This window comes from Carcharodon carcharias, chromosome 14 (genome assembly GCF_017639515.1).
Source record: "Carcharodon carcharias isolate sCarCar2 chromosome 14, sCarCar2.pri, whole genome shotgun sequence".
Taxonomy (NCBI): domain Eukaryota; kingdom Metazoa; phylum Chordata; class Chondrichthyes; order Lamniformes; family Lamnidae; genus Carcharodon; species Carcharodon carcharias.
The window spans coordinates 43,171,840-43,199,083 of record NC_054480.1 but is presented as its reverse complement, the minus strand read 5'-3'; the positions used below and the strand labels follow the sequence as shown (position 1 = coordinate 43,199,083).

The window sequence follows — 27,244 nt, the reverse complement described above, 5'->3', positions numbered from 1 at the left end:
CGGGCAGACCAAAGAGCGTCTTTCACCGAGTTGATGATTCTCCAGCTGCAGTTGATGTTTGTCTCGGTGTGTGTCCCTGGGAACAGCCCATAGAGCACAGAGTCCTCTGTCACAGAACTGCTCGGGATGAACCTCAACAGAAACCACTACATCTCTCTCCAGACCTTCTTTGCAAAGACACAATCTACAAGGAAGTGAACAACGGTCTCTTCCCCACCACAGCCACCTCGTGGGCAACGTGCAGAGGGGGTGAGACTCCTGGCGTGTAGGAAGGATCTTACAGGGAGGGCCTTTCTCACCACCAGCCAAGCTACATCTTGGTGTTTGTTGGAAAGTTCTGGTGATGAGGCATTCTGCCAAATTACTTTGTCAGTCTGCTCAGGGAACCATCCCACAGGATCCACCCTCTCCTTTTCCCTCAGGGCCTTTAAGACGTTACATGCCGACCACTGCCTGATGGACTTGTGGTCGAAGGTGTTTCTCTGCATAAAGTTTCCCACGAGGGACAGGTGGTACGGCACGGTCCAACTACTTGGAGCGTTCCGCGGCATCGTGGCCAGACCCATCCTTCGCAACACCGGGGACAGGTAGAACCTCAGCATGTAGTGACACTTGGTGTTTGCATACTGAGGGTCTACGCACCGCTTGATGCTGCCGCACACAAAGGTGGCCATCAGTATGAGGGCGATGTTGGGCACGTTTTTTCCCCCTTTATCTAAAGGCTTGTACATCGTGTCCCTGCGGACACGATCCATTTTTGACCTCCAGATAAAGCGGAGGATGGCTCGGGTGATCGCCACCACACAGGAGTGTGGAATGGGCCAGACCTGCGCCACGTACAGCAACAGCGAGAGTGCCTCACACCTGATGACCAGGTTCTTACCCGCAATGGAGAGGGAGCGTCGCTCCCACATGCCCAGTTTCCTTTTCACATAGACACTCGCTCCTTCCAGTTTCTAACGCGTGCCCTGGTCCCTCCGAACCATATCTCCAGCACCTTCAGGCCATCAGCCCTGACAGTGAAGGGGACAAAGGATCGGTCAGCCCATTTCCCAAAGAACATGGCCTCGCTCTTCCCACGATTTACCTTGGCTCCCGAGGCCAGTTCGAACTGGTCGCAGATGTGGATAAGTCTGTGCACCGACAGCGGATCCGAGCAGAAGATGGCGACATCGTCCATGTACAGGGAGACTTTGATCTGAGTGCCTCCACTACCTGGGATCGTCACTCCTCTTATGCCCGGATCCTTCCTGATGGACTCAGCAAAGGAGTCTATGCAACACACGAAAAGAACAGGCGAGAGAGGGCAGCCCTGCCTGACTCCAGATTTAATAGGAAAGCTATCTGATTCCCACCCATTGATTGAGACTGCACTACTGATGTTAGTGTAGAGCAGTTGGATCCAATTGCGAATTCCCTTCCCAAACCCCATTTTGGAGAACACATCCACCATGTAGGTGTGCGATATTCTGTCAAAGGCCTTCTCCTGATCCAGGCTGATGAGGCAGGTGTCCACACCCCTGTCCTGTACATAGGCAATCGTATCCCTGAGCAGTGTGAGGTTGTCAGAGATCTTTCTGCCCGGCACAGTGCAGGTCTGATCAGGGTGGATCACCAATTCCAGAGCGGATTTGACCCGATTGGCGATGACCTTGGACAGAATTTTATAGTCCACATTCAACAGTGAAATGGGTCGCCAATTTCTAATTTCCTCCCTTTCCCCCTTGTGCTTGTAGATGAGGGTGATAATGCCTCTCCTCATGGATTCTGACATACCGCCGGCCAGGAGCATATTCTCATACACTTCTAGCAGGTCTGGGCCGATCCAGTCCCACAGAGCCGAATACAACTCCGCCGGCAAGCGTTGCTTCCGGGAGTTTTACTCTTCTCCAAGGACTCAAGGCCTCAGTCAGTTCGTCAGGAGTTAGCGCAATGTCAGACTCTCCCGTGTACTGTCGTCTAAGACCTCCGTGATAGAGGACAGGAAGGACTGGGAGGCCATGCTGTCTGTGGGCTTCACGTCATATAATCCGGCATAGAAGGATTTGCTGATCCTCAAAATGTCGGACTGTGATGACTTTACTGAGCCATCTTCTTCCTTCAGGCTGCTAATCACAGAGCTCTCTCTGTGTACCTTTTGGAAGAAGAAACGTGAGCATGTCTCGTCCTGCTCCACGGAGCGGACTCTGGAACGGAAGATGATCTTGGAGGCCTCCGAGGCAAAGAACGAGGCTTGCTGGCTCTTCACCTCTTGGAGTTCCTCCTTGACATCGACCCCCATCGACCACAGCCAGAGCAGGTTCTGCATGTTTTTCTGGAGTTGGGACATTTCCCTCTGTTCCTTTCTAGCTTTCTGGGTGCCTTTGAGGACGAAAAACCTCTTGATGTTTCCCTTGATCGCTTCCCACCAGTGTGTCAGTGACTCAAAGTGGGGTTTCATGGCTCTCCAACCTTTGTAATCTCTATTGAGCTCCTCAATGTTCTCTGGGGTCAGCAGTTTCACGTTTAGCTTCCATGACCCCCTGCCAACCCTCTGGTCCTTCTCTAAGTGACAGTCAGCCAGTAGGAGGCAGTGGTCAGAGAATAACACCGGCTTGACGTCGGTGGATCTGACTGTGAATGCACGGGACACAAACAGGAAATCTATCCTGGAACAGACAGACCCGTCAGGCCGCGACCAGGTGTATCTACGCTGCGCTCCGTCTGCAGGGTTGCTGAAGACGTCGTGCAGCTTGGCATCCTTTACTGTTTCCATCAGGGATCTGGATGTAGCGTCCAATCTGCTGTCGGCCCTGCCAGATCGTCCAGCCACATCGATGATGCAGTTGAAGTCACCGCCCAGAATGACCGGCCTGGAGGTTGCCAGCAGCAGTGGGAGCTGCTGAAAAACCTCCAGCCGCTCAGCCCCTTGTGACGGGGCGTAGACGTTAATTAACCAGAGTGGAGCATTCTTATACATTACGTCTGCTACGAGGAGGCGCCCACCCAACACCTCCTTAACCTGGGAGACGGTGAAGCTGCCTCCCCGCAGCAGAATCCCCAGGCCGGAGGAACGAGAGTCGTTTCCTCCCGACCAGATCGATGGCCCATGGGACCACCATCGTGACCATTGCCTGTAGGAGCTGAGGTGCGGAATCGCACATTCCTGCAGAAACAACAGGTCAGCTTTGACCTTGGCAAGGTAGTCCAAGGTCGCAACACATCGCGTAGTAGATTTAATGCTACACACATTTATGGATACAATCTTTACACCCATTTTAAAGCAGTTAGTCGCTTACCAAACCTATTGTTCCTGAGAGTTCCAGACCATTGGTCTGCTCCTTCATGCCCGTAGTGTGCTCAAATTGCTTCACTTTGGATGGGCTGAGGAAAGCATCCTGAACCTCCCCATTGGCGGTGTTCTGCTCGGGTGGCATCTGGGGGTCCGTGCAGAGAGCGGGGTTTGAAATGTCCTCTGTTGGAGAAGCTTCTCCAATCCTCTCCCCCTCTGGGGCATTGCTGCTCCCGGCTTTCCGGAGCTGGGGTGCGCTGAGCGCCTCACTGTTCCCAGATTCCTGGGGTTGTGGTGCACTGGCCTCTTTGGGTTGTGGGCAAAGTTGGGGTGCGCTGGTGTCCTCATTGTCTCCAATGTTCTGGAGCTTGGGTGTCTCATCCTCCAACTCCCTAGCGTTTTGCCACTTATTCTGTTGGTCCGCCCTGGCCCTTCTTCATCCGAAGAGCTGCTGCTCTTGTTATCCGTGTCAGATAGGAGACGCCTCTTGACTCTTGTCTGGGAAGTGGCTTGGTTTCTTTTTAGCCCCTTCTTCCTTTTGGCTCTCTTCACCAGCTGCCACTCGCCCTGCTGCTTTCCCACTGCTGCCTCCTTCTCCTCCGTTGATTCGCTCTCCTGAGGAGTGGGAGGTTCAGGGGGCAGTGCTGTTGGTTGGCCGTCTGTTGCCCCAATCTTTTCCTCCACCTTGTCTCTCTCTGTGTCCTCCTTTGTCCCGTTGTTCTCCCTGGGGGCCTTGGTAGTTGGAGTGACACGAGGCATTTCTTCTGCTTCCCCCTCGTTGGCTTTGGCTGCCTGTGCATAAGTACGGCAACGTTTGGGGCAGGTCTTGTAGAGGTGACTTGCCTCGCCACACAGGTTGCAGCACTTAGCCTGTTTACAATCTTTTGTCTGGTGCCCTTCCTGTTTGCAGTTCTTGCAGAGGACAGCACTGCAGTTGGCCGCCACATGACCAGACTTGCCGCATGAGCGACAAAGTTTGGGTTGCCCAGCGTAGACAAGGTAACCACGGCTTCCCCCGATAGCGAATCTGGAAGGGGGGTGGAAGACGGCTCCCTTACCGTCGGTCTTGAGCGTTACCTTAACCTGGCGTATACATGTCCAGATCCCCAAATTATCTTTAACCTCAGTGCAGCTCCCAATCTTATCGAAGTACCTTGTAAGGAAGGTGAGCACATCAGCAACAGGGACGTAGGGGTTGTACAGATGCACCATCGCAACCCGTTCTCGTTGCAACGGTAGAGCAAAGAGCGGCTCCGCCGTCAGGATCTTCATTTCTGGCAGGTCTTTCTTTTCCTCAAACACCTTCAGGAGATTGACACAAGCTGCCACTTGCTTGAAGGTCACATCAAAGAAACCAGCGCTGGGGAAATCCTGTAGGCAGTAGATCTCCGTAGCCTCGACACCACACAGCTTGAATAGGATCCTCTTGGTGAAGAAGGTCCTATTCATTCCTGTTCCTTGCTTGCTGCCCTTCACCATGCCTCAGATGGTGTTAGGTACCCCATGGGAAGGAGTTCAACTAGTTATAGCCATTTCTCTTTCCCTGGCAGAAACGCGATGATGGTATCTCCCCTGCCAGCTAAGAGCGCCAAATTCCCAGTTCTGTAACACCATCCCTACCTGAGCTCATCTGCAATCACAACAGCAACAACTTATATTTCTTTAGCACCTTTAACGTAAGGAAAAGCCATAAGTGCTCCATAGGAGCACTATAAAACCAAGTATGACACCAAGTCAGTAAGGAGTAATTAGAGCAGACAAGAGGTAAATTTTAATGAGTGCTTTAAAAGAGGAAAGTGAGATAAGGGTTGGAGAGCTATAGGGAAATATTCCAGGCTTTTGGATCCATATAAAGACGGAGCCGAGTATTTTCCACCAATGGAGTGAGGGGGCGGGGCCGGGCATTTTCCCGCCAATAGGATGAAGGAGAGGGAGTCGGGCGCTTTCCACCAATGGTATGAGGGCAGGGCTGTGTATTTTTCACCAATGGGGTGGGGGGGCGGGGCCGGCTACTCACCCCAGATGGTGTGAGACGGGGGGAAACCTTATATTTTCCACCAATGGCATGAAGGGGCGGGGTTTGTCGCTGCTGGGCTGAAGATGTCTGTGGATGGTTTTATCTGGCTGCTGAACGGCCTTCACCGGGCCTGGATTCGCCGGTATCTAGCGCTGCTGTTCGTTCTCATCACCCTGGGCGGCTCGCTGCTCAAAGCCAGCCAGCCCCCGGCCGAGTCCTATTTCTCCAACCGGCGCAATGCCCTGAATGTGTGAGTATTGAAGGGCTCGGGGCCTGAGCGGAGAGTGATGCCTCCCGCCCAATTGAGCTCCAAGAGCGGCGGTTGCAGATTTTCCTCTCGCCCGCCATCAGCTACTTGATCCCAGTTTTGTTGTGAATGCAGTATAAATAGAGAAAGGACTTAAACTGACACCAGCGCGAAGTAAAGGGGAGTTCGCACTGCAAAAGCTTTTGCATTATTCACAATGTTTGTTGATATAGAAAGCAATTATTTGCACACAGGCTCCCCATGCGTTGAAAGTCGCCCAACCTCGCTTCTACCTCCTACCCAAAATCCACAAACAGAACTGTCCCGGTAGACCGATCATGTCAGCCTGTTCTTGCCCCACGGAACTCATTTCTTGTTATCTTGACTCCCTTCTCTCTCCCCTTCCCACCTGCATCCGTGATTCCTCTGACACCTTACGTCACATCAACAATTTCCAGTTCCCTGGCCCCAACCGCTTCCTCTTCACCATGGATGTCCAATCCCCCTCCACCTCCATCCCCCACCAGGATGGTCTGAGGGCCCTTAGCTTCTTCCTCGAACAGAGGCCCGAACAATCCGCATCCTTCACTACTCTCCTCCGTCTGGCTGAACTTGTTCTCACACTGAACAATTTCTCCTTCAACTCCTCTCACTTCCTCCAAATAAAAGGTGTGGCCATGGGTCCCCGAAAGGGCCCCAGCTATGCCTGTCTCTTTATGGGGTATGTGGAACATTCCTTGTTCCAGTTCTACTCCGGCCCCCTTCCACAACTCTTTCTCCAGTACATCGATGATTACTTCGGTGCCGCTTCATGCTTTCGTCGGGACTTGGAAAAATTTGTTAATTTTGCTTCCAGTCTCCACCCCTCCATCATTTTCACGTGGTCCATCTCTGACACTTCCCTTCCCTTCCTTGACCTCTCTTTCTCAATCTCTGGTGATAGACTGTCCACCAATATCCATTTCAAGCCTACCGACTCCCACAGCTACCTTGACTACAGCTCCTCACACCCTGCTTCCTGTAAGGACTCCATCCCATTCTCTCAGTTCCTTCACCTCCGTCGCATCTGTTCTGATGATGCTACCTTCAAAAACAGTTCCTCTGATATGTCCTCCTTCCTTAACCGAGGTTTTCCACCCACGGTCGTTGACAGGGCCCTCAACCGTGTCCGGCCCATCTCCCGCGCATCCGCCCTCACGCCTTCTCCTCCCTCCCAGAAACATGATAGGGTCTCCCTTGTCCTCACTTATCACCCCACCAGCCTCCGCATTCAAAGGATCATCCTCCGCCATTTCTGCCAACTCCAGCATGATGCCACCACCAAATACATCTTCCCTTCACCCCCCTGGCGGCATTCCGTAGGGATCGTTCCCTCCGGGACACCCTGGTCCACTCCTCCATTACCCCCTACTCCTCAACCCCCACCTATGGCATCTCCCCATGCCCAAGCAAAAGATGTAACACCTGCCCCTTCACTTCCTCTCTCCTCACCGTCCAAGGGCCCAAACACTCCTTTCAAGTGAGGCAGCATTTCGTTTGCATTTCCCCCAACTTAGTCTACTGCATTCGTTGCTTCCAATGCAGTCTCCTCTACATTGGAGAGACCAAACGTAAACTGGGCGACCGCTTTGCAGAACACCTGCGGTCTGTCCGCAAGAAAGACCCAAACCTCCCTGTCGCTTGCCATTTTAACACTCCACCCTGCTCTCTTGCCCACATGTCTGTCCTTGGCCTGCTGCATTGTTCCGGTGAAGCCCAACGCAAACTGGAGGAACAGCACCTCATCTTCCGACTAGGCACTTTACAGCCTTCCGGACTGAATATTGAATTCAACAACTTTAGGTCTTGAACTCCCTCCTCCATCCCCACCCCCTTTCCGTTTCTTCCCCCTTCCTTTTGTTTTTTCCAATAATTTATATAGATTTTTCTTTTCCCACCTATTTCCATTATTTTTAAATCTTTTCTGCCCCCCCACCCCCAGTAGAGCTATACCTTGAGTGCTCTACCATCCATTCTTAATTAGCACATTCGTTTAGATAATATTACCAACTTCAACACCTGTGTTCTTTTGTTCTTTTGTCTGTGACATCTTTTGATTAACTGCTCCTATCACTGCTTGCTTGTCCCTACAACCACACCCCCCTCCTCCACTTCTCTCCCCCCGCACCTCCCCCACCTTAAACCAGCTAATATTTCACCCCTCTCCTTGGATTCACCTAGTTCTGTTGAAGGGTCATGAGGACTCAAAACGTCAACTCTTTTCTTCTCCGCCGATGCTGCCAGACCTACTGAGTTTTTCCAGGTAATTCTGTTTTCCACATGCGTTGCTCTGAGTTATTGTAGAGGAAAGTGTTATGAGTGCACAAGTTGCTCTTGAAATTTATCCTCACTGTATCTTCTTGGCAGACAATGTTTAAATATAGATTTCATATAAACTGGAGGGAATGCAGCATTATCTATGGGACACTACTTTTTCAATCCTTATGTTACATACAAGGATGAGAGAGAACTGAGATTAAAGCAAATCACTGCGGATGCTGGAAATCTGAAACAAAAACAAAAATAGCTGGAAAAACTCAGCAAGTCCAACAGCATCTACGGAGAGGAATACAGTTAATGTTTTGAGTCCGTATGAGTCTTCATCAGAACTAAGGAAATATAGAAAAGAGGTGAAATATAAGCTTGTTGAGGGGGGTGGTGGTGTGGCTATGGGTACCCACATGAGCCCCAGTTATGCCTGTTTCTTTATGGGGTATGTGGAACATTCCTTGTTCCAGTTCTACTCAGGCCCCCTCCTACAACTCTTCCTCCAGTACGTCGATGACGGTTTAGGTGCTGCTTCATGCTCTCGTCTGGACCTGGAAAAATCTATTAATTTTGTCCCCAATTTCCACTCCTCCATCATTTTCACTTGGTCCATCACTGACACTTCCCTTTCTTGACCTCTCTGTCTCAATTTCTGGTGATAGACTGTCCACCAATATCCATTACAAGCCTACTGACTCCCACAGCTACCTCGACTACAGCTCCTCACACCCCACTTCCTGTAAGGACTCCATCTCATTCTCTCAGTTCCTTCGCCTCCGTCACATCTGTTCTGATGATGCCACTTTCAAAAACAGTTCCTCTGACATGTCTTCCTTAACCGAGGTTTTCCACCCACAGTGGTTGACAGGGCCCTCAACCATGTCTGGCCCATCTCCTGCGCATCCGCCTTCACACCTTCCTCTCCCTCCCAGAACCATGATAGGGTCCCCCTTGTCTTCACTTATTACCGCACCAACCTCTGCATTCAAAGGATCATCCACCATTTCCGCCAACTCCAGCACGATTCCACTACCAAACACATCTTCCCTTCACCACCCCCCCCCCCACCCCCACCCCTGGACAGCATTCTGCAAGGATTGTTCCCTCCGGGACACCCTGGTCCACTCCTCCATCACCCCCTACACCTCAACCCCCTCCCACGGCACCTTCCCATGCAATCACAGAAGGTGCAACATCTGCCCCTTTACCCCCCCGCCCCCGACCGTCCATGGGCCTAATCACTTCTTTAAAGTGTAGCAGCATTTCACTTCCACTTCCCTCAATTTTATCTACTACATTCGCTGCTCCCAATGCGGTCTCCTCTACATTGGAGAGACCAAGCGCAGACTAGGTGACCGCTTTGCAGAACACCTTCGGTCTGTCCACAAGCATGACCCAGACCTCCCTGTCACTTGCCGTTTCAACACATCACCCTGCTCTCATGCCCACGTGTCCGCCCTTGGCCTGCTGCAATGTTCCAGTGAAGCTCAAACTGGAGGAACAGCAGCTCATCTTCCGACTAGGCACTTTACAGCCTTCCGGACTTAACATTGAGTTCAAAAACTTCAGATCATGAACTCTCTCCTCCATCCCTGCCCCCTTTCTGATTTCCCCCTTTTTCCAATAACTTATAATTTCTTTAATATATTTTTCTTTTCCCATCTATTTCCATTAATTTTAAAATTATTTCCATCCATTGTTTTATCTCCACCTTTTAGCTTATTTCAATCCCTTCCCCCCACCCCACCCCCACTCCCACTAGGGCTATCTGTCACTTGCTCATCCTGCTTTCTATCCTTAATGTCACCATTAACACATTCCTTGGCTAATATCACCACCGTCAATACCCCTCTATCCATTTGTCTATGACATCATTGGCAATCTCTTTTTTGCCTCCACCTATCACTGGCCCTCTATCCAGCTCTATCTGTCCTACCCCCTCAACCAGCTTATATTTCACCTCATTTCTATATTTCCTTAGTTCTGATGAAGAGTCATACAGACTCGAAATGTTAAATGTATTCCTCTCCGCAATGCTGTTGGACCTGCTGAGTTTTTACAGCTATTTTTGTTTTTGTATGAGAGAGAACAGCCCTTCCCCAAATTCCCTTCCCTTATTGCCTGTGTTTCTTCAGAAAAGTAGGAGTGTGATCAATTTTGAATAATCAGTAGCAAGCTTTTGTGGGTTTAAAGAAAGATGATTATTTATTCTTGGATTCACCCCGAAAGTCTAATGCTACATGAATCACTCAGCATGCACATGCTTGAGAAAGGTTATAGGTAAAGAGATGGTGGACTTTTACAAGTTGGAAACAAAGAATGGTTTATAGTTTACATGTTTGGCCTGTAGGAAAAGCAGTCATTGCAGGCCTGCTGAAGAAAGTGTCTTTGCTCATGAAGGGTAGTCTGCGGCTTCAATAGCTGCAGTTGTAAATCATGGTTAATGCAAGATATCCCATGAAGGGATGGATATTCAGTATAGTGAGTTACTTGTAGTTTTCTTACCAGGAAATCTAGCTTCTGCACTGTTGGACTTTGAAAAAGAATGGCTGGTGGACTTTAAAAAAGAATGGCTGGGAGACTTAAGATGTAGCCATCTCCAGGTTTTAAAAGGTGTCGATGTTACTGCCTTTATCTGCAGCTGCTATTTCTTGCTGTGTTCTCTGCAGACTGACCAGTTTCTCTTTGGATAATAGCAATGTAGATCAGGTGATCAAATAGTTATATTGTCCACCCAGAATGATTTAAAGCCAGAAGTCATTGCTGTACAATGGAGAATGGATGGGTGAATACATGTGATGCATTGGCATCCTGAAAGTGCCCTTTATTGAGTTTCAAGCTCAGAGCCAGGGAGTTTTGGGGGATTATAGATTTGAGTTTCAGGTGAGCCCATGAACAAAAGCAGTTGTAAATTCCATCAATGGGATGCCAAGATGAAACCCATTCAAAGGAGGACCCCGCCTATGGTCATTCAATGAATAACTTTCTGAAGGATTTGAGGTAGTCTGAAATTGTGTAAGAGAATTGACTTTTGGCAGCCATCTTAGCAGTCTCGATAATGTTCCTTTTTAAATAAAAGACAGTTCCAGAGAATTATATACTGTTTTCCATGTTTAAAGTTATGAATAGGAAATGTCTTCACTGGGCATGACACTTGTATTATCAAAGTCTGCATTGCCTGTTGAAAGATTATCTTGTTGCATAAAGTACTGGATTTTATTTTTCTTAATGGGATGTGAGCACCGCAGGCAAGGACACCACTTGTTGTCCATTCCTAATTGCTATTGAGAAGGTGGTGGTAAGCTGCCTTCTTGAACAGCTGCAGTTCATTTGGTGTAGTTACTGTTAGGAAATGAGCTCCAGGTTTTTGACACAGCCACAGTGAAGGAATTGCAACGTAGTCCAAGTCATAGTGGTCTGTGGCTTGGAGGTGAGTTTGCAGGTTATGATGGTTCCATGTATCTGCTGTCCTCCTAGGCGAGAGAGGTTGTGGGTTTGGGAGATGCTGTTGAAGGAGGCATGGCGAGTTATTGCAGTGCATCTTGTACATGGTCGCACTGCTGCCACTGTGCATTGGTGGTGGGAATTAATGTTTAAGATGATGGATGGGGTGCCGATCAAGCGGGCTGTTTTGTCCTGGATGGTGTCGAAGTTCTTGTGTTGTTGGAGCTGCACTCATCCAGCAAGTGGAGAGTATTCCATCATGCTCCTGACTTGTGCCTTGTAGATGATGGCCAGGCTTTCGGGAGTCAGGCAGTGCAGAATTTCCAACCTCTGACCCGCTCTTGTAGCCATAGCGTTTGTATGGCTGGTCCAGTTCATTTTCTGACCAATGATAACCCCCCAGCATGTTGATGGTGGGGGATTCAGCAATGATACTTTGAATATCAAAGGGAAATAAATTCTCTCTTGTTGGAGATAGTCATTGTGTGGCACTTGTATGGTGCTAATGTTATTTGCCGCTTATCATCCTGAATGTTGCCCAGATCTTGCTGCATATGGACATGGGCTGCTTCAGTATGTGAGGAATTGTGAATGGTGCTGAACATTGTGCAATCATTACTGAACACTTGCACTTCTGATCTTATGATGGAGGGAAGGTCAGTAATGAAGCAGTTGAAGATGGTTGGGCAAGGGCACTACCCTGAGGAGCATCAGTGATGTCCTGGAACTGCGACAATTGACCCCTAACAACTACAACCATCTGCCTCTGTGCTAGTTATGACTCCAACTAGTGAAGAGTTTTCCCCCTGATTCCCATTGACTTCAATTTTACTAGGGCTTCTTGATGCCACACTCAGTCAAATGCTGCCTTGATGTCAAGGGCATTCACTTTCACCTCACTCCTGAAGTTCAGCTGTTTTTTTCCATGTTTGTACTAAGGCGGTATTGAGGTCAGGAGCTGAGTGGCCCAAGGAGAACCCAAACTGAGTGTCAGCGAGCAGGCTATTGCTGTGCAAGTGCTGCTTGATGATCGAGGGTAGACTGATGGGGCTGGATTGGATTTGTCCTTTTTGTGAACAAGGCATACTTGTGAAATTTTCTACATTGATGGGAAAATGCCAGTGTTGTAGTGGCATTGGAACAATTTGGCTAGGGTGTGGCTAGTTCTTGAGTCTTCAGTACTATAGCTGAGATGTTGTCAGGACCCATAGACTTTGCAGTATCAAGTGCTGTCAAGTATTTCTTGATATCACGTGGAGTGAATCAAATTGGCTGAAGAATGGCATCTGTGATGTTGGGACCTCATGAGGAGGCTGAGATGGATCATTCACTTGGTACTTTTGGCTGAAGATGGTTGCAAACACTTCAGCCTTGTCATTTGCACAGATGTTCTGGGCTCCCATATCATTAAGGATGTTTCTGAAGCCTCCTGTGGTTAGTTGTTTACTTAGCTGCCACCATTTGTGACTGGATGCATCAGAACTGCAGAGTGTATCTGATCCATTGGTTGGGGGGTCTCTGTTTATCACCTGCTGCTGCTGTTTATCATGTATGTAGTCCTGTGTTGTACCTTCACCAGGTTGACACCTCATTTTTAGGTCTGCCTGGTGCTGCTCCTGGCATGCTCTCCTGCACTCCTTATTCAACCAGTGTTGATCCCTGGGTTGATGGTAATGGTCGAGTGAGAAATATGCCAAGTCATGAGGTTACAGATTGTGGTTGAAGAACTTCTGTTGCTGCTGATGGCCTAAAGTGCCTCATGGGTCCCAAGCTGCTGGCTATGATCTGAATCATTTAAAACAGTGATAGTGCCAAACAACGTGATGGATAGTATCCTCAGTATGGGGTCAGTACTTTCTTCTCCAGAACAACTTTCTGCTGGTCACTCCTACCTATACTGTCATTTCCAAATGCATCTGCATGAACTCTGTACTTGTTGCCACTGATTCCATCCCCCTTCCCAACCACTTCTCAGGCCGATTGGGACTTGTCACGACTTCAGAGTGCCGTGTGACTGAGCTGAATCTCTCATCCCATATCGTCATCATCACAAAGATCACCTTCTAACTGCATAACATTGCCCATTTCTGATTTTGTATCATCGCATCTGCTGCTGACACCTATATCCATGTTTTGTCATCTTCAGACTTCATTAACTCAATGCTGCCATGGCTGGCGTCCCATCCCCATCCTCACGAAAATCAGCTCATCCAAAATTCTGTAAATATTATCTTTACCAAGTCCTAGTCAACCATGACTCAGCCCATTACTCATGGTCTTGTTAACCTGTGTTGGCTTCTGTTTCCCAACACCTTAAATTCAAAATGCCCATCCTTGTGTTTAAATTCCTCCAGTCCTTGCCTGTCTCTAATCTTCTGCCTTACAGCTCCAAGCACCCCCTCCCCAACCAATAAACACCCTGCCCCTATTGCTGCTGTCTTGTGCCCTTTACTTGCCACTCCTCCCTCTCTTCCCCCCCCTCCCCCCACCCCCAAACAGAAAGTCTTTGCTACTTATCACGCTCTTGAAGCTTTGTTCACTTCCTAGGGACCATCTAAAGTGCCACAGCTCTCAGGAATTCACTTTGATTCTTTTCAGTGTTTCTGCTAACCTTCTGAGGTATGGGCTCTCTTCCACTAGCTCCAACTAAGTTAAGTTAAGTTAAGCACCTCACAAATGTGGACACTCCAGTTCAAGCATGAAATAAACACTGACTCCATTCCAGAAATACACCTGATTTTAATAGCCCTTTTGCCCTTGGTTTATAGCTGTTTTTCAGCTCTTGGCAGACACTATCTCTGCCTCCAGTATTCAAGCCAAATAAGTCTCCCTCTCTCTTCAGGTGGTCTGGCAATTTCTAAAGTCCAGAATTTTAATCACCGTACCCACATAATTTTAATCTCCTCAGATCTAAATGTTAACCTCTAAAGTTTTAATATAAACCACAAAACTGGATGATTATGACACACTTCAAAAGGTTTGTGATAGAATTTTACATCATATATATTTATTTGTTAATCTTTCTGATCTCTCCAATCTAACCTTCCCTTTAATCTTTTAGGGAGAACTGATAATACAGTAAATTATTTTAAAAATCTGCAGGGGAAAATTTGAGTTATCTTAGAGACCCTAAGATAATTTGATTTGTAAGAAATACTCTGATTAGAAACTGAAAAGCTTAAGTAACATTTTCAATTATAATTGATGGAACTATATGATTAAGTGGTTTACAATGAGGATCTTAAGCAATTAGTTATTTATTGCTGCACTAACCCCTAAATTGAAAATGAGATCGCTCAGGAACTATCTTGGCATTAAAGTTATTTTACTTTTGTTTTTGTAGGTATTTTGTCAAATTTTCATGGGGCTGGACCTTGGGCCTGCTGCTTCCCTTTGTTTTCACCTCAAATTACTTTCTTCAAAAGGATGTCCTGTTTGCAGTACGTCGCATCACCTCATGTGTGGTGGGAACTGCCATTTGGTTTCTTAGCACAAGGTTCTTTCACATTATTGAAAATTTCACGGGTGAGTGCTATGAATCTCAAAATATGACTGTTCTCCAGGAATTTGAAAACCTATACACTTGCAAGAAACATGGCCATTTGTGGCTTGGCTTCGACATCTCTGGACACTCGTTCTTATTGTCATACTGTGCACTGATAATAACAGAAGAAATAGCAGTCATGAATGAACTTCACAAGATGGAGCAAAAACCAGGAAAGGCCACCGCTACAATCATTAAGTCGCTGTTTATTGCTTTAAATGCCTTGCTTCTGTTGTGGGTCTGGATGTTTTTTTGTACTGCAGTGTATTTTCATGATATGCCTCATAAAATAATCGGGGTTGCTTTTGGAATTTCTGCCTGGTATGGAACATACAGGTTTTGGTATAAGAAACATATTTCTCCTGGACTACCACCTGAAGTTGGGAAGAAAAAGAAGTAGTAATCGGAGATATTCAAGTACGAAGAGTAGAATTTCTATTAATATAGACTATACCCATCATGCCTATAGGCTCCAAACATAAAGGCGACGGCTTCTACTTTGGCAATACAAAGTGTCTGCAAATGATTAGTATTCTCCATTCATGAACCTGGATCATTTAGTGAGATCTGATGGCAGAGGCAAGGACCAATTTTGAACACTAGGGATAAAGTCTGATTAATATAATCAGTTTCCACATGAGAATACTAATAATAACCTGAATGTGGTTTAAAATGTGTTTGTGTTAGTATTGTGGATTTGCTTTCTAGTGGTTCCTTGCTTTGTCATTTGTATGTGCCTTGCTGGGGTAGATTTTAAATTTGAGTTGCATGGGTTACAGAAGATTAGCTTTCAATTTCTGTGTCAGGCTAAATTGGTTTGAATTTTTATTGCTGGAAGCAGCAGTATTTTAAAGGAGGAAAAAATATATTTGCAGCTTACATTATATCTGCATATTTAGCCATGCAGCAGTCTAAGTGTAATTATGGAATAATAATAACTGACATTCAACTCTTATAGAAGATGTTGGCAATTATTGTGCTTCTCTTGATTGTTGCCCACGCAGTTTAATATATATCAGCAATATTTTATACTTATATCACTGCAATTTTGTTATTCAGAATGAAATAGTTGTTATTAATCAGGGTGGTTGCTATTTAATACCTTTGTCTTCATTTATATATTTCTCAAATCTCCATATTTTTAGTACATCATTATCTTTTGCATGTACACTATGCTAAAGGTTATGCATCCTTTATTTCAACTTTTCCCTCTGTTCTATGATGGTTTAAAGAAAAACAATTCTATGCAAATGATAATCTGTAATTCCATTGAGAAATTTGTATTTTTGGACATTTAAAAAAATTGTGTACACAAGATCAGGGAAGAAATATCCAGTGGCGGCAATTGGTAGAAAAAAAAGACAAATTAGTTTTAGTTGCAATTGCCCTGAACAAATAGTAGTAGTAATTGGAGATATTCAAGTACTAAGAGTAGAATTTCTATTGAAATAGACTATACCCATCATGTCTCAGTACATAGGCCTATTAAATTTAGTATTACGCTTTTGGTGAAAGTTATCATTTAGCTAGCAGCTAATTATTAGCCTTAACTTTAAAACTTGAGTCAAGCAAATTGATCCAACATGCTAATAATTCAATTAAGCTTTTACCAGGCAGTTAAAATGTCATTGTATTTTTCATTGTATATTCCAGATGTATTAAAAACAGTTTATTTGTAAACCTACACTAAATTATGAAATAGTATAATCCAATTTGAATAATATTTGTTGTAGGGTGCCTGCATCTGTTCCTACAGCTATTATGTTTTCACCCCAAGAGTGGACAAGAGTTACTTCTTCTTTTCTCCAACTGGGATGTCGCTTAAACTGTTAACTTTATTGTGACTTGCCTAAAATATATGGTGCCAATATTGCTGCAAATATTTTACCTTCAAAGCATGGTTGTCACCCTCCAAATGCTTGTAGAGAACACTGCTGACAAGTTGTTTGTGTACCAATATTTATAGTGCCAGGAGGGTTTAAGAAGTTAGTGTTGAAATTTATAATGTTGTACTGTTAGAACGAAAATATGTGTGGGATGCTGCAACTGAAGATTTCTTTGTGATATAGGGAGAAAATTACTCAGAGTGGTATATCCGTCTCATTCTGTGTATGGATTGTATTTTTAAGAGCTGCTTGTATGTTACTGACAGCAATGTGGACTTGGAAAAGATCATGAACTCTGGTGTTGTAATAATGTTATGAAGTAATTCTATAGCATTTAAACCAGTGTTTACAACTCTGCTTCTGTTAACCTGTTTTTGTCAGTTCTATTCACATAGGAGGAATGTATATTAAAATAGTGATTATCCGATTCACATTTCGTTCCATGCTTTGAATGCAATGAAAAATTTTTTGAAAGTTAAACTCGTGCTGTTAACTAACTTGTGTAGAATTAAGAAAAGTTACTACTGCATAATGTCTTGAAATGTTTCATCTGTAAATAAAGAAACATATAATCTATTTAAGAAAATGAATTTAATGAATTGGATTGAGCAAAGTAGATGTGCATAATGGTTTGGGAATTTGCCATTGTATATTCAAAAGCTTACTAAATTTTAATGCAAGTGATATTGACTTTGAAATTTAACATTATACTGTGTCCTGTTTTAAGGTTCTCCCAGAATCTAGACAGTCTTTGATCTACCTGGTTTGTTGTTTGAAATACTGTATGAAGGAAAAGAGCATGCAATTGTAACACAATTTTAGCTTTGCATGTTCACAATTGAACAGCTAAGTATTTTTCCATTAAAATATTTAATATTTTTAATGAGTTTTGATTTTGTAATTGCGTTAAAAGATTATTGTTGTCCTTTTAAATACCTCCAGCCGTAAAACCCTCCAAGAACTCTGGTTCTTCCTACTCTGGCTACTACTTTCACCCAACTGTGGTGGCTGCGCCATCAGCCGCCTTATTCCTAAATTCTGGCATTCACACCCCAACCTAATCTGCTCTGCTCCTTTAAGACACTCCTTAAAACCTGTCATATTGACCAAGCTTTTAGTCAGCCATCATAATATCTCCTTTGGTTTGGTGTCAGTTTCTGTTATCTAAAGCTCCTGTGAAGCATGTCTTGGGAGGTTTTATTATATTAAAGCTATTATAGACAAGCTGACATTGTAAGAATGCCAAAGATTGTTTCCTTTAAAACAAACTGGATAAAGACTTTGAACCCAGTATCTAAAAGGGTATGCTTGTATAGGTTTTATAGCTATGAGAAATGGAAGATTTAATAGAATTTATAGTCTAGCACCCTATCTCACGTATGATGGCCTAATGTTGATGTAAGCAATTACTTTTTGTTAGTTTTATCTATTTTTGTTTCTTCACACCCATCTCCTTGGTTTGGGTGTGCAAGTATTGGGATGTAGGCGATCTTCCCTACCTCCACTTGTAATAGCTATAATTGAATTACCTGATATACTGGCCCATTTTGCATTGACCTCTGGCTTTATTCAGTGGCCCTTACTCCTCAATGCTAGTTAAAAAGACAAATGTTCGATATAGGTGTTGAGTAACAGCTATTACTATAAACAACAAAGCAGTACAGAGTGACTCAAAAGGTTAAGATGGTCTTAAACACTCAATGTACAATTTTATACTTGAATATTTTTAAAATTTATACCTTAGATTCAGATATTCCTGAATGTAGGACAGATATACATCAAAATCTACATCCTCATGGATAAGGACCTTGGGGAGGAAGTAGTTAGAAATGGGGCTGATAGAAGGAGGCCAGTCAATCTATAGTCTCTGTCAACGATCTGATAGATTTTCACCCCAACCATTCCTTATTTCAAAGCATTATAGTTTGCTTAAGATGTCAAGTGGGAGAGTGCATTTGGTGTGAGACCATGCCAAGACCTTCATCTGAGTGAATGCCTGCTATCCTGGCAGTAGCCACAACACATTTATCTTCTACTAGTCAGCTGTACTTGCTTCATGCCTTCAGGCCTCCTAGAGGAACCAGAGGCTGGGGGACAAGGGCTTCCCCATCTACACCCATGGCTGATGGCCGCATTCTACGATCCCTCCACGTGGCAATCAGCCTTCCCAAACAGCGGTTCTGCCGCATTGACCGCTTGAGCAGAGCATTGAAGTACAGTTTAGAGGGGGTGTTAAAGTTTGTGGTGGTCTGCTGAGACCTCCACAAGCTCATCATTCACCATTGAGCGCACTACCATTACCCCGAGAGACCTGGATGCCAACGTTAGGGAGAGGAGGCAAGAAGAGTGGATTGAGGTTCAGCTTCCACTGGGACAACTTCCCCAGACCAACATGGGTCCATTGTCACATCTATCCGAACCATCAGTGTCCCCTTGGTAATCGTAACCACCCAGTGATAAAAACCACCCAATGATAAAAACCACCAACAAAAATCTTTGCAGAACATCATCGAACAACAACAATCCAGCGTTGAGGTCAGTGCACCCATGGGCCAGTATATCAGGCAATTCAATGATAGCAATTATAAGTGGAGGTAGGGAAGATCACCCTGACCAGTCCTACACCGTACCGGACCGTACAATTTACAATAACATCCATCTGGTCCGGGACATCATCCATTACTCCCAGAGGGCTGGTCTGTCAAGCGCCTTCCTGTCCCTTGATCAGGAGAAGGCATTCGACAGGGTGGATCACGAATATTTACTCGGAACTCTGCGAGCGTTCGGGTTTGGGACGCATTTTGTCGCCCGGATCAGACTTCTGTACACTGCCGCGGAGTGTCTAGTGAAGGTTAACGGGTCCCTGACGGCGCCCCTTCGCTTTGGGAGAGGGGTACGTCAGGGCTGCCCCTTGTCTGGCCAGTTGTATGCTGTTTGCGTGGAGCCTTTCCTGCGCTTCTTGCGGAGGAGGTTGTCGGGATTGGTTCTGCGCGGGCCGGGCATCAGGGTGTTCCTTTCGGCTTATGCCGATGACGTGCTCCTTATGTTTAGTGACCCGGCTGGACCCGCGGAGGATGCGCGAGTGCCAGGAGGTCTACTCTGCCGCTTCTTCTGCCAGGATCAACTGTGATGTGTTCTGGACTACTGGTCGGCCCGTGGCAGATGGATCCCCTACCTGAGGAGCTAAGGCCTTTCACCTGGAGCAGGACCAGCGTCCTCTACCTGGGGGTCCATCTCTGCCCTGCTGAGGAATCCTGGCCGGCGAACTGGCAGGAACTGGAGACGAAACTCACCGCTCGCCTGCGGCGCTGGACAGGACTGCTCCGAGTGCGATCTTACCGGGGTCGAGTCCTGGTCATAAACCAGCTGATCGCCGCCATGTTGTGGTATCGGCTGGTCACTTTGACCCCTCCCCCAGACTTTGTCACAAAAATCCAGAAATTTTTAGTCGACGTCTTCTGGGACAAAAGATTGCACTGGGTCGCTGCTGAGGTTCTGAGTCTCCCGCTTAGGGAGGGCGGTCAGGCGCTAGTGTGCCTACGCACACAGGTGGCGACTTTCCGCCTTCAGACCCTGCAGCGATACCTTTACGTTGAGCCTCCTCCGAGATGGTGTGCCCTGATGACGTATTTCTTCCGTCAGGTGCACGGCCTCAACTATGATGTGCAGCTCCTGTTTATAGGGCAGAGGGGCCTCGGTGGCTCCTTGCAGGCGTTGCCCGTCTTTTACCAGGACCTGATCAAAGTCTGGAACATGGTCGCCTCGCAACACAGCTCTCCCCCGTCAGGAGTAGTGGCTATCGTCAGAGAGCCGCTGCTCAGGAATCTGCCCCTCCGTCCTTTTCAATGGTTGGTGGAGAGGAGGGCTGTGGCTGCCGGGGTGACCAGGATCGGGGACGTGCTGGGTGGTGGAGGATTGGGCTGGATGGTCCCGCAGGAGTTGGCGCGTCGCGCGTCTATGAGTGTCCAGGTCGCAGCTGATGCCATCCAAGACCTAAGGACGGTCGTGCTCAGACCCGAAGTAATTTTAGGTCTCGAGGTGGCCCAGGTGTGCGGTGGTCTTCGGTCTGAGCGTTCCCCTGTTCGGACAGAATTCCACATTGGCCCCAAGCCCCGAACCCTCCCTCGGATGCTGATGCCCCGCAATATGAGCCACCTCGGGGACGTGCCCTCTGTGCCATTTGGCACGGCACGTAGGAGCTTTTTGTATGGACTGCTGCTGCACACCTTTCATTTTCTCGCCCTCGTCCGCTGCCCGGACATGCCCTGGCGTGCCTTGTTGCCGTCCGGCGGTGGAGGCCCCCAATGGGAGGCCCTCTATGGAGGTGTCCTCCCCCTTTCTATCGGGGACCTGGGTTGGAGGGTGTTGCATGCAGCAGTCCCTTATAATTGGAGAATGCACAGTTTCACGGACTCCCAAGACACCTGCCCTTTTTGTGGTCTTGTGAAGTCTATGGACCATGCTTATATAGGGTGTGGTAGGCTGCACTCCCTTTTTAGTTATTTAAAAAACCTTTTATTAATGTTTTGTTTGCACTTCAGCCCCACGCTCCTCATCAATGGACACCCGGTGCGGAAGGGGGTCGAGAAGGAGGAGGACCTCCTCGTGAACCTGCTCCTGGGCCTGGCCAAGTTGGCCATTAACAGGTCCAGGCAGCGGGCGATTGATGGGGGAGTCCCGCCCGAGTGTTTGTCCCTCTTCCACGGCTACGTTCGCGGCCGGGTGTCCCTGGAGAGGGAGCACGCGGTGTCTGCCGGCACACTCGAGGCCTTCCATGCTCGGTGGGCACCGCGGGGACTGGGGTGTTTTATTGACCCCCTTAATCACATTTTGGTTTGTAAGTTTCCTTTAAACTTTGTCCTTGGTTTTACAGCTGACCTGAATTAGGGGCTGTGCTTGATTTGTCCTTCATTTTGTTCATTTAGTTTAATTGTTTTAACTCAAAAAGAGTTACATCCCTGTACTTGCACATCCAAACCAAGGTGATGGGTGTGAAGAAACAATCAATAAAACTAACAAAAACAAGTAATTGTTTACATAACATTTGGCTATCATATTGCAGAGATTGGATGTTAGATCATTTCTATTAAGTCTTCCTTTTCTTATAGCTATAAAATATATACAAGCATACCCTTTTTAGATACTTGCCTCAAATTCTTTGCTTTATTTCAAACAAGCCAGATAATCTTCAGCATTACATAGGCAAAATAACTATTCACCCTTCGTGTCTGTTTGTGATTTCCTTTGCCTTGTTTCTGTACAGTGCTACCTAGTGACTGCAGTATGGCTGGTGGAAGGCTGCTGACTGTCACTGGGGTGGGGGAGGGGAATTGCAGATGGCCTTGCAAGATGACCTTGAGCAGCTCTAGGCCTTGAGGGTCCAGCTTGGGACTGCACAACCTCGGCAGGGAGCAACAGTTTGAGCTGACAGGCAACAGCAAGGGTGCTCGTAGAGTTGCTGTGGTGGGATAGCAAATGCTATCATCCTGAGAGAAAATAGTAGGCTCATGTTCCATGGGGCCACTGGCTGTACCTCAGGGATGGCACCTCTATTCCTGGTAATCTGCCACAAAACAAGAAAATGTTGGAAAAACTCAGGTCTAGCACCATCTGTGGAGAGAGAAACAGAAAAAGTTTTGAGTCTGTATGAACCTTTTTCAGAGCTGAAGAGAAATGGAAATGTGATTAAATTTATACTGCTAAATGGGGGTGGGGCAGATGGAGCTGGCTAGAAGGCCAGCAATAGGTGGGGACAAAGGAAGGATTGGCAAAGATGTCATGACCTAAAGGAGAAAGGAAGTGTTAATGGTAGTGGTTAGTGCTTAAAAAAAGGTGTTGGTAGTGGCATAAAGGTAATAAAGCAGAGTGTAATAATAGTGGAATAAGGGTGGTATTAGGAGAAAGAACATCATGGAACAAGTAACAGATGACCCTGTAGAGGATGTGGGTGTGGGTGTGGGCGGGGTGCAGTCGCAGGGGGAAAAAAGATAGAAAATGGAAAAGAAGAGGGGGATAAAAGGGATAAAACCATGGATAAATGAATAAAAAATTTTTAAAAAATAAAAGTGAATGGAGAAAAATGGGGGTTGTAATCTGTTGTTGGACAGCTGTGAGTCCCTAAAAAGCCCATTTGACCAATGAGAACCGTAGCAATGCTGGCAGCATTGTTAGTCTGCGTGGCAGCAAGAATAGATCTCATGACTGCAGTGAGATGTTGGAATGACTTCTGTCTGTGCTGCAGAGGAAACTGAGATAGCAGATAATGCCACCCTTATTCCACATCATGGTCAGGTCTGCTAGTGTAGTCAAGGAGTTGACCACCACTTCAATGGTAGAAAGGATGGGCTCCAGGCTCTGTATGATGTCATTTTGGAACCAAACTCCTGAGGATTCCTTGACATTGACTGAGGCTCTATGACGGGCCTGCCAATGCACAGAGCATCTTGCTGTGCGCCATGATCAATGTTCCCTTGTACACTCCTCATCTGAGTCCCTTTGTACAGTGACTTTACCCTCTGGATGTTGGCACGAGTCACCCATTCGTTTTGGCTTGACTTAACCCACTAATGCCTGGAGTCTCACCATATGCAGGTCTTGACTCCATACTAACATCCAAGGTATGTCCAGTGCTAGTATGTGAGCTGGTGGCTGCAAATGACAATGCTTCCTCATTGGTGTGGGTTTACTCTCATTTTCTCTTGGCTGTGTTGGGGCTAGCAGATCTTTGGAATCTGAAAGCATAAAAGCAGAAATGGTGGGTTGGGGTAATGAAGGAGAGTGGGGAGGAAAACAGGAGATCCATGGTCACACAATTGGCAGCTTTCCATTTATGACTTACCTCAGGATGAGAGTGAGTAGGCAGTTGAGAAGCGGCATTTGGCAGCAACTCATCATCATTCTTGATCTCAGCAACACCAGATGCCACCCAATAATTCTGAGCACCATCTCTGTAGGGGTGAATGGATGAAGTTATGGTGGTTCCTTTACAGTTCTGTGCTTGATCATGTCTTTGCATCTTCTAAGTGCTAAAGAGGGCACTGTCAGATTGTGTGGCACTGCATCTGGGTAATCTGTCTGTTATAGCTGAATAGCTGGAGGTATGTGAAGGCAGCAAAAGGTGTATGTGAGGCTGGCAATGTTGGAAGTTGTGTGTCAGTGATATGGAGCATGTGAATGTTAGTTATGAGTCCTAAATGCCAAGGACTGCTGTTGAGTGAGTGATTGGGGTGTGGTGCATTGGGTTGTGTGACAGGCTGATAGCTTGGTAGGTATGAGATGTGATGTGAAGATTCATTCACTGAACTTGACCATGCTTAAGGACATTTTAAGCTACTTTCTGCACTGCTGTCAGGTCCCCCAATCCAGCTTTTGGTTAGTTTTTCCTTATCCCCCTTGAGGTCTTCCGGCTCCTGGCCCTCTTGCTGAAGCACAGTCTCTCTGCATCTATATGCCTATGCCACTGGTGCCTCCAGAGCAGCATTGATGAATCCTGGAACCCTCTCTCTGGTCTGATGCTCCATTTTCCTTCCACTTGAATGTTTCTGTTTCAGATGTTCTTAGAGTTTAGTGTTCTACTGCAGCTTGCCTTTAAGTGGAATAAACTACTTTTAAGAGCTGGAGGCTAGTTTTAGGTGCCCCCTCATTATCCATAATTGAGGCATGCAGCTCGCCAGCAGCACCGGGCTACATGCCTCAATTATGTGTAATGAAGGCAGCATGAAGTTTTTATTTTCATGGGATGTGGGTGTCACTGGCAGGGCCAGCATTTGTTGCCCATCTCCAATTGCTCTTCAGGCAGTGACGGTGAGCCACTGGCTTGAACAGCTTCAGTCCATTTGGTGTGGGTACTCCCATTGTGCTATTAGGAAGAGTGTTTCAGGATTTTAATTCAGCGACAGTGAAGGAACGACTATATAGTTCCAAGTCGGGGTGGTGTGGCTTCGAGAGGTTCTTGCAGGTGATGGTGTTTCCATGAGCCTGCTGCCCTTGTCTTTTCTAGGTGATAGAGGTCATGGCTTTGGAAGATGCTGTTGATGGAGTGTTGATGAGTTGCTACAATCCATCTTGTACATGTGCACACTGCTGCCACTGTCTGGTGATGGATGGAGTGAATTTTAAGGTAACGGATGGGATGTTGATCAAGTGGTAATTTGCTGTACACTGCACTGCAAAGCAATCTTCTGACATTAAATCAATCCACAGTTTGACGGTGTCATTTGGCATCAATACTTTTTGCTATTCCCTGGTCTTCTGCTCTCCAACCTTCCCCCCTACGAGTTCAATGGCACATGGCGTAGCAACTCCTTATGTGATTTTTATTTTGCTTTAAGAATTTTCTGTGCCAAAAGTAGGATAAGATTGCAAGATTTCTGTCAGTGTATTTTGTTACTCCTTAAGTGCCAACTAGTTCCTTAGCCTTTAGTTCAAAAAATAAAAGTTACTTTTCCATGCATATTTCATGCTTGGTAATTAATTGCCTCTGTAACTTGGATGCTTTCAAAAATTCATTGGACAGTATTTGTAGACAAATAAAACAATGCTGTAGAGGTATTTTTCCATTTCCAGTACAAATAAAATCAAAATTCAGAAAGCCAAGGAGCTACAAAAAAAAAGATTAAAATCCACAACTACCACTGAAACAAAGCTTGTCTTCTCATCCTACTTACTGCTGCAGTAAATTGCTAAAGCAAAAAAAAACCTTGTATGATTGCTGAGGAGTTGATAATGCAGTGTGCTGTGCCATTGAAATCATAAGGGAGGTGCTTAGGGAGATAAGATCAAGGAACTGGAAAAAACACCAATGCCAAATGACGTACTTCTGTATATTCCTTAATTTTACTTGCTTAATGGCAGCTTTATGGTTTTTCACTCACGTCCACCACCTCAGTGTTCTTCAGCCCTTATGATTGAATTTGATAAAGGAAGTCCTGTATCGTTGCTCTGCAGATTTGTTTTGAAACTGATGGTCATGTTAACAATTTAACCACATCTGATATTTATTGTGTACATTTACAATGATTGCTTCCTGGTCGTTGTAAGTTTTCTTTCTCTTGCTGAAATAGCTGTTACACCTGACAGAAAATTATATCAAGATTTAAATTTACACTATATGCCCATTTGCTGCCTAAGGTATGCTCCACCCCTTCAACTATATGCTCAACAGGAAGTGAATCGGGAGCAACAAGCACAGGCCCACTTATGATCATCTATCTTGATGGTTTGCATTAATGTGTTAGAGGTGACAATTTAATTCTGAAACTGAAAGTTAAATGTCGATAAATTTAAGGATCTGGTTGGGAGGCTGATGAACAACCCTGATGTAAATGCAAATCAAACAAGCTTGGGTTAATTACAGTTAAAAGATAATGTGCTTATCTTACAAGGTCAGAGTTTGAAGTGTGGAAACACTAAGCCACAGTAGTTGACCTATCTCTAAGCTTAGAGCCAGATGGTCTACACTTAATATATATGTAGTTGCCAGATGAAGTTAAAAGCATGTCTGGAGAAAGGGGTCGTAAACTCCATTCAAAATATAAATTATTCATATGGGTAACAAAATCAAAGGCTATTTTATAGGTAAAATTTAATTATTTGCATTTCTGGTTGAGAACAGCCCAAAGCATTCCACATTGCCATGGAGATGGACTGTGGGAGTTAGAAGGTTCTTTTTGTTTAATTTACATTAGTGCTTCTCACAGAATGCAGATGCAGATTTGATCTTGTGTAGGTTGCAGCTCACTTATAGTTTGTGAGGAGAGAGAGAGAGAGACCAGAAAATTTGCTTAGCTTGGAGCTAGAGGGAGAAATCTACAGTGTCCCTCGACTTGAAAACAAGGTTAGAGAATGCAGTGAAGCCCGAGTTTGAGCTGATAAGTTCTCAGTCGTGAGGTTTTAAAGACAATAGGAGGATCTCTCAGCCAAAAGCTAATAATAGGATCCCCCCATGAAATTTCATACCTTGGAGAATGGCTGGAACACTGAGGAGAAACTAATTACAGAGGGCTGGGGCACACCTTTTGGGTTGCTCTACCTTCAAGATTTTGTAAGATAAGGGAACTCTGAGGGATGGATGGGTGGGGGGTGTAAAGATAAAGCTGGGTTAGTAGCATACATAGTTATAAACTATAACTTACTAGTGCTTGCTTTAATTTTACTATTTGCAAGAAAGTTTGTTTTTGTTTAAAAACATGAAATCTTGTGGCGTAATTTTTTTTCAGTTAATCACAGAATTTCTATTTTCTCTAAGTTTTAACGTTGCCTTCGGGGATCGCAACACACGGCTTCCATTTTAGAAAAAGAACTTCCCTCCTACTTCAGTACCAAATACCATCACAGCGATGAAAGCCTCGACTTGAATTAACAGCCCAGTAATGGCAGAGCCGATGGCACATCAGAGAAATGGTGAAATAGGGCCTTGAACAATGTTATCACCCAACCTCATTGTCAAATCCTTCACTGATCCTTTCGCTACCGGTGCTACCAACTCAAAGGACACAGGCACTTATACGTGCCTGTCTGCCCATCAGTG

The 27,244-nt window shown here is 45.8% G+C and overlaps 1 protein-coding gene across 1 annotated transcript; it reads left to right on the top strand.

The window, feature by feature from the left end:
* The first annotated feature begins 5,348 nt into the window (after positions 1 to 5,348).
* On the top strand, positions 5,349 to 17,599 carry fitm2 (fat storage inducing transmembrane protein 2). The gene is made up of 2 exons (XM_041205587.1): positions 5,349 to 5,538; positions 14,630 to 17,599. Exons 1-2 carry the CDS (start codon positions 5,372 to 5,374, stop codon positions 15,228 to 15,230), a joined length of 768 nt encoding a protein of 255 aa, XP_041061521.1. The 5' UTR covers positions 5,349 to 5,371; the 3' UTR covers positions 15,231 to 17,599.
* Positions 17,600 to 27,244: the final 9,645 nt, after the last annotated feature.

Excerpts from the sequence above, each read along its gene's own strand:
- fitm2 (XM_041205587.1), top strand. The coding sequence starts at position 5,372 with ATGTCTGTGGATGGTTTTATCTGGCTGCTGAACGGCCTTCACCGGGCC. Across the intron at positions 5,539-14,629 it reads CGGCGCAATGCCCTGAATGT|GTATTTTGTCAAATTTTCAT; the intron begins GTGAGTATTGAA and ends TTGTTTTTGTAG.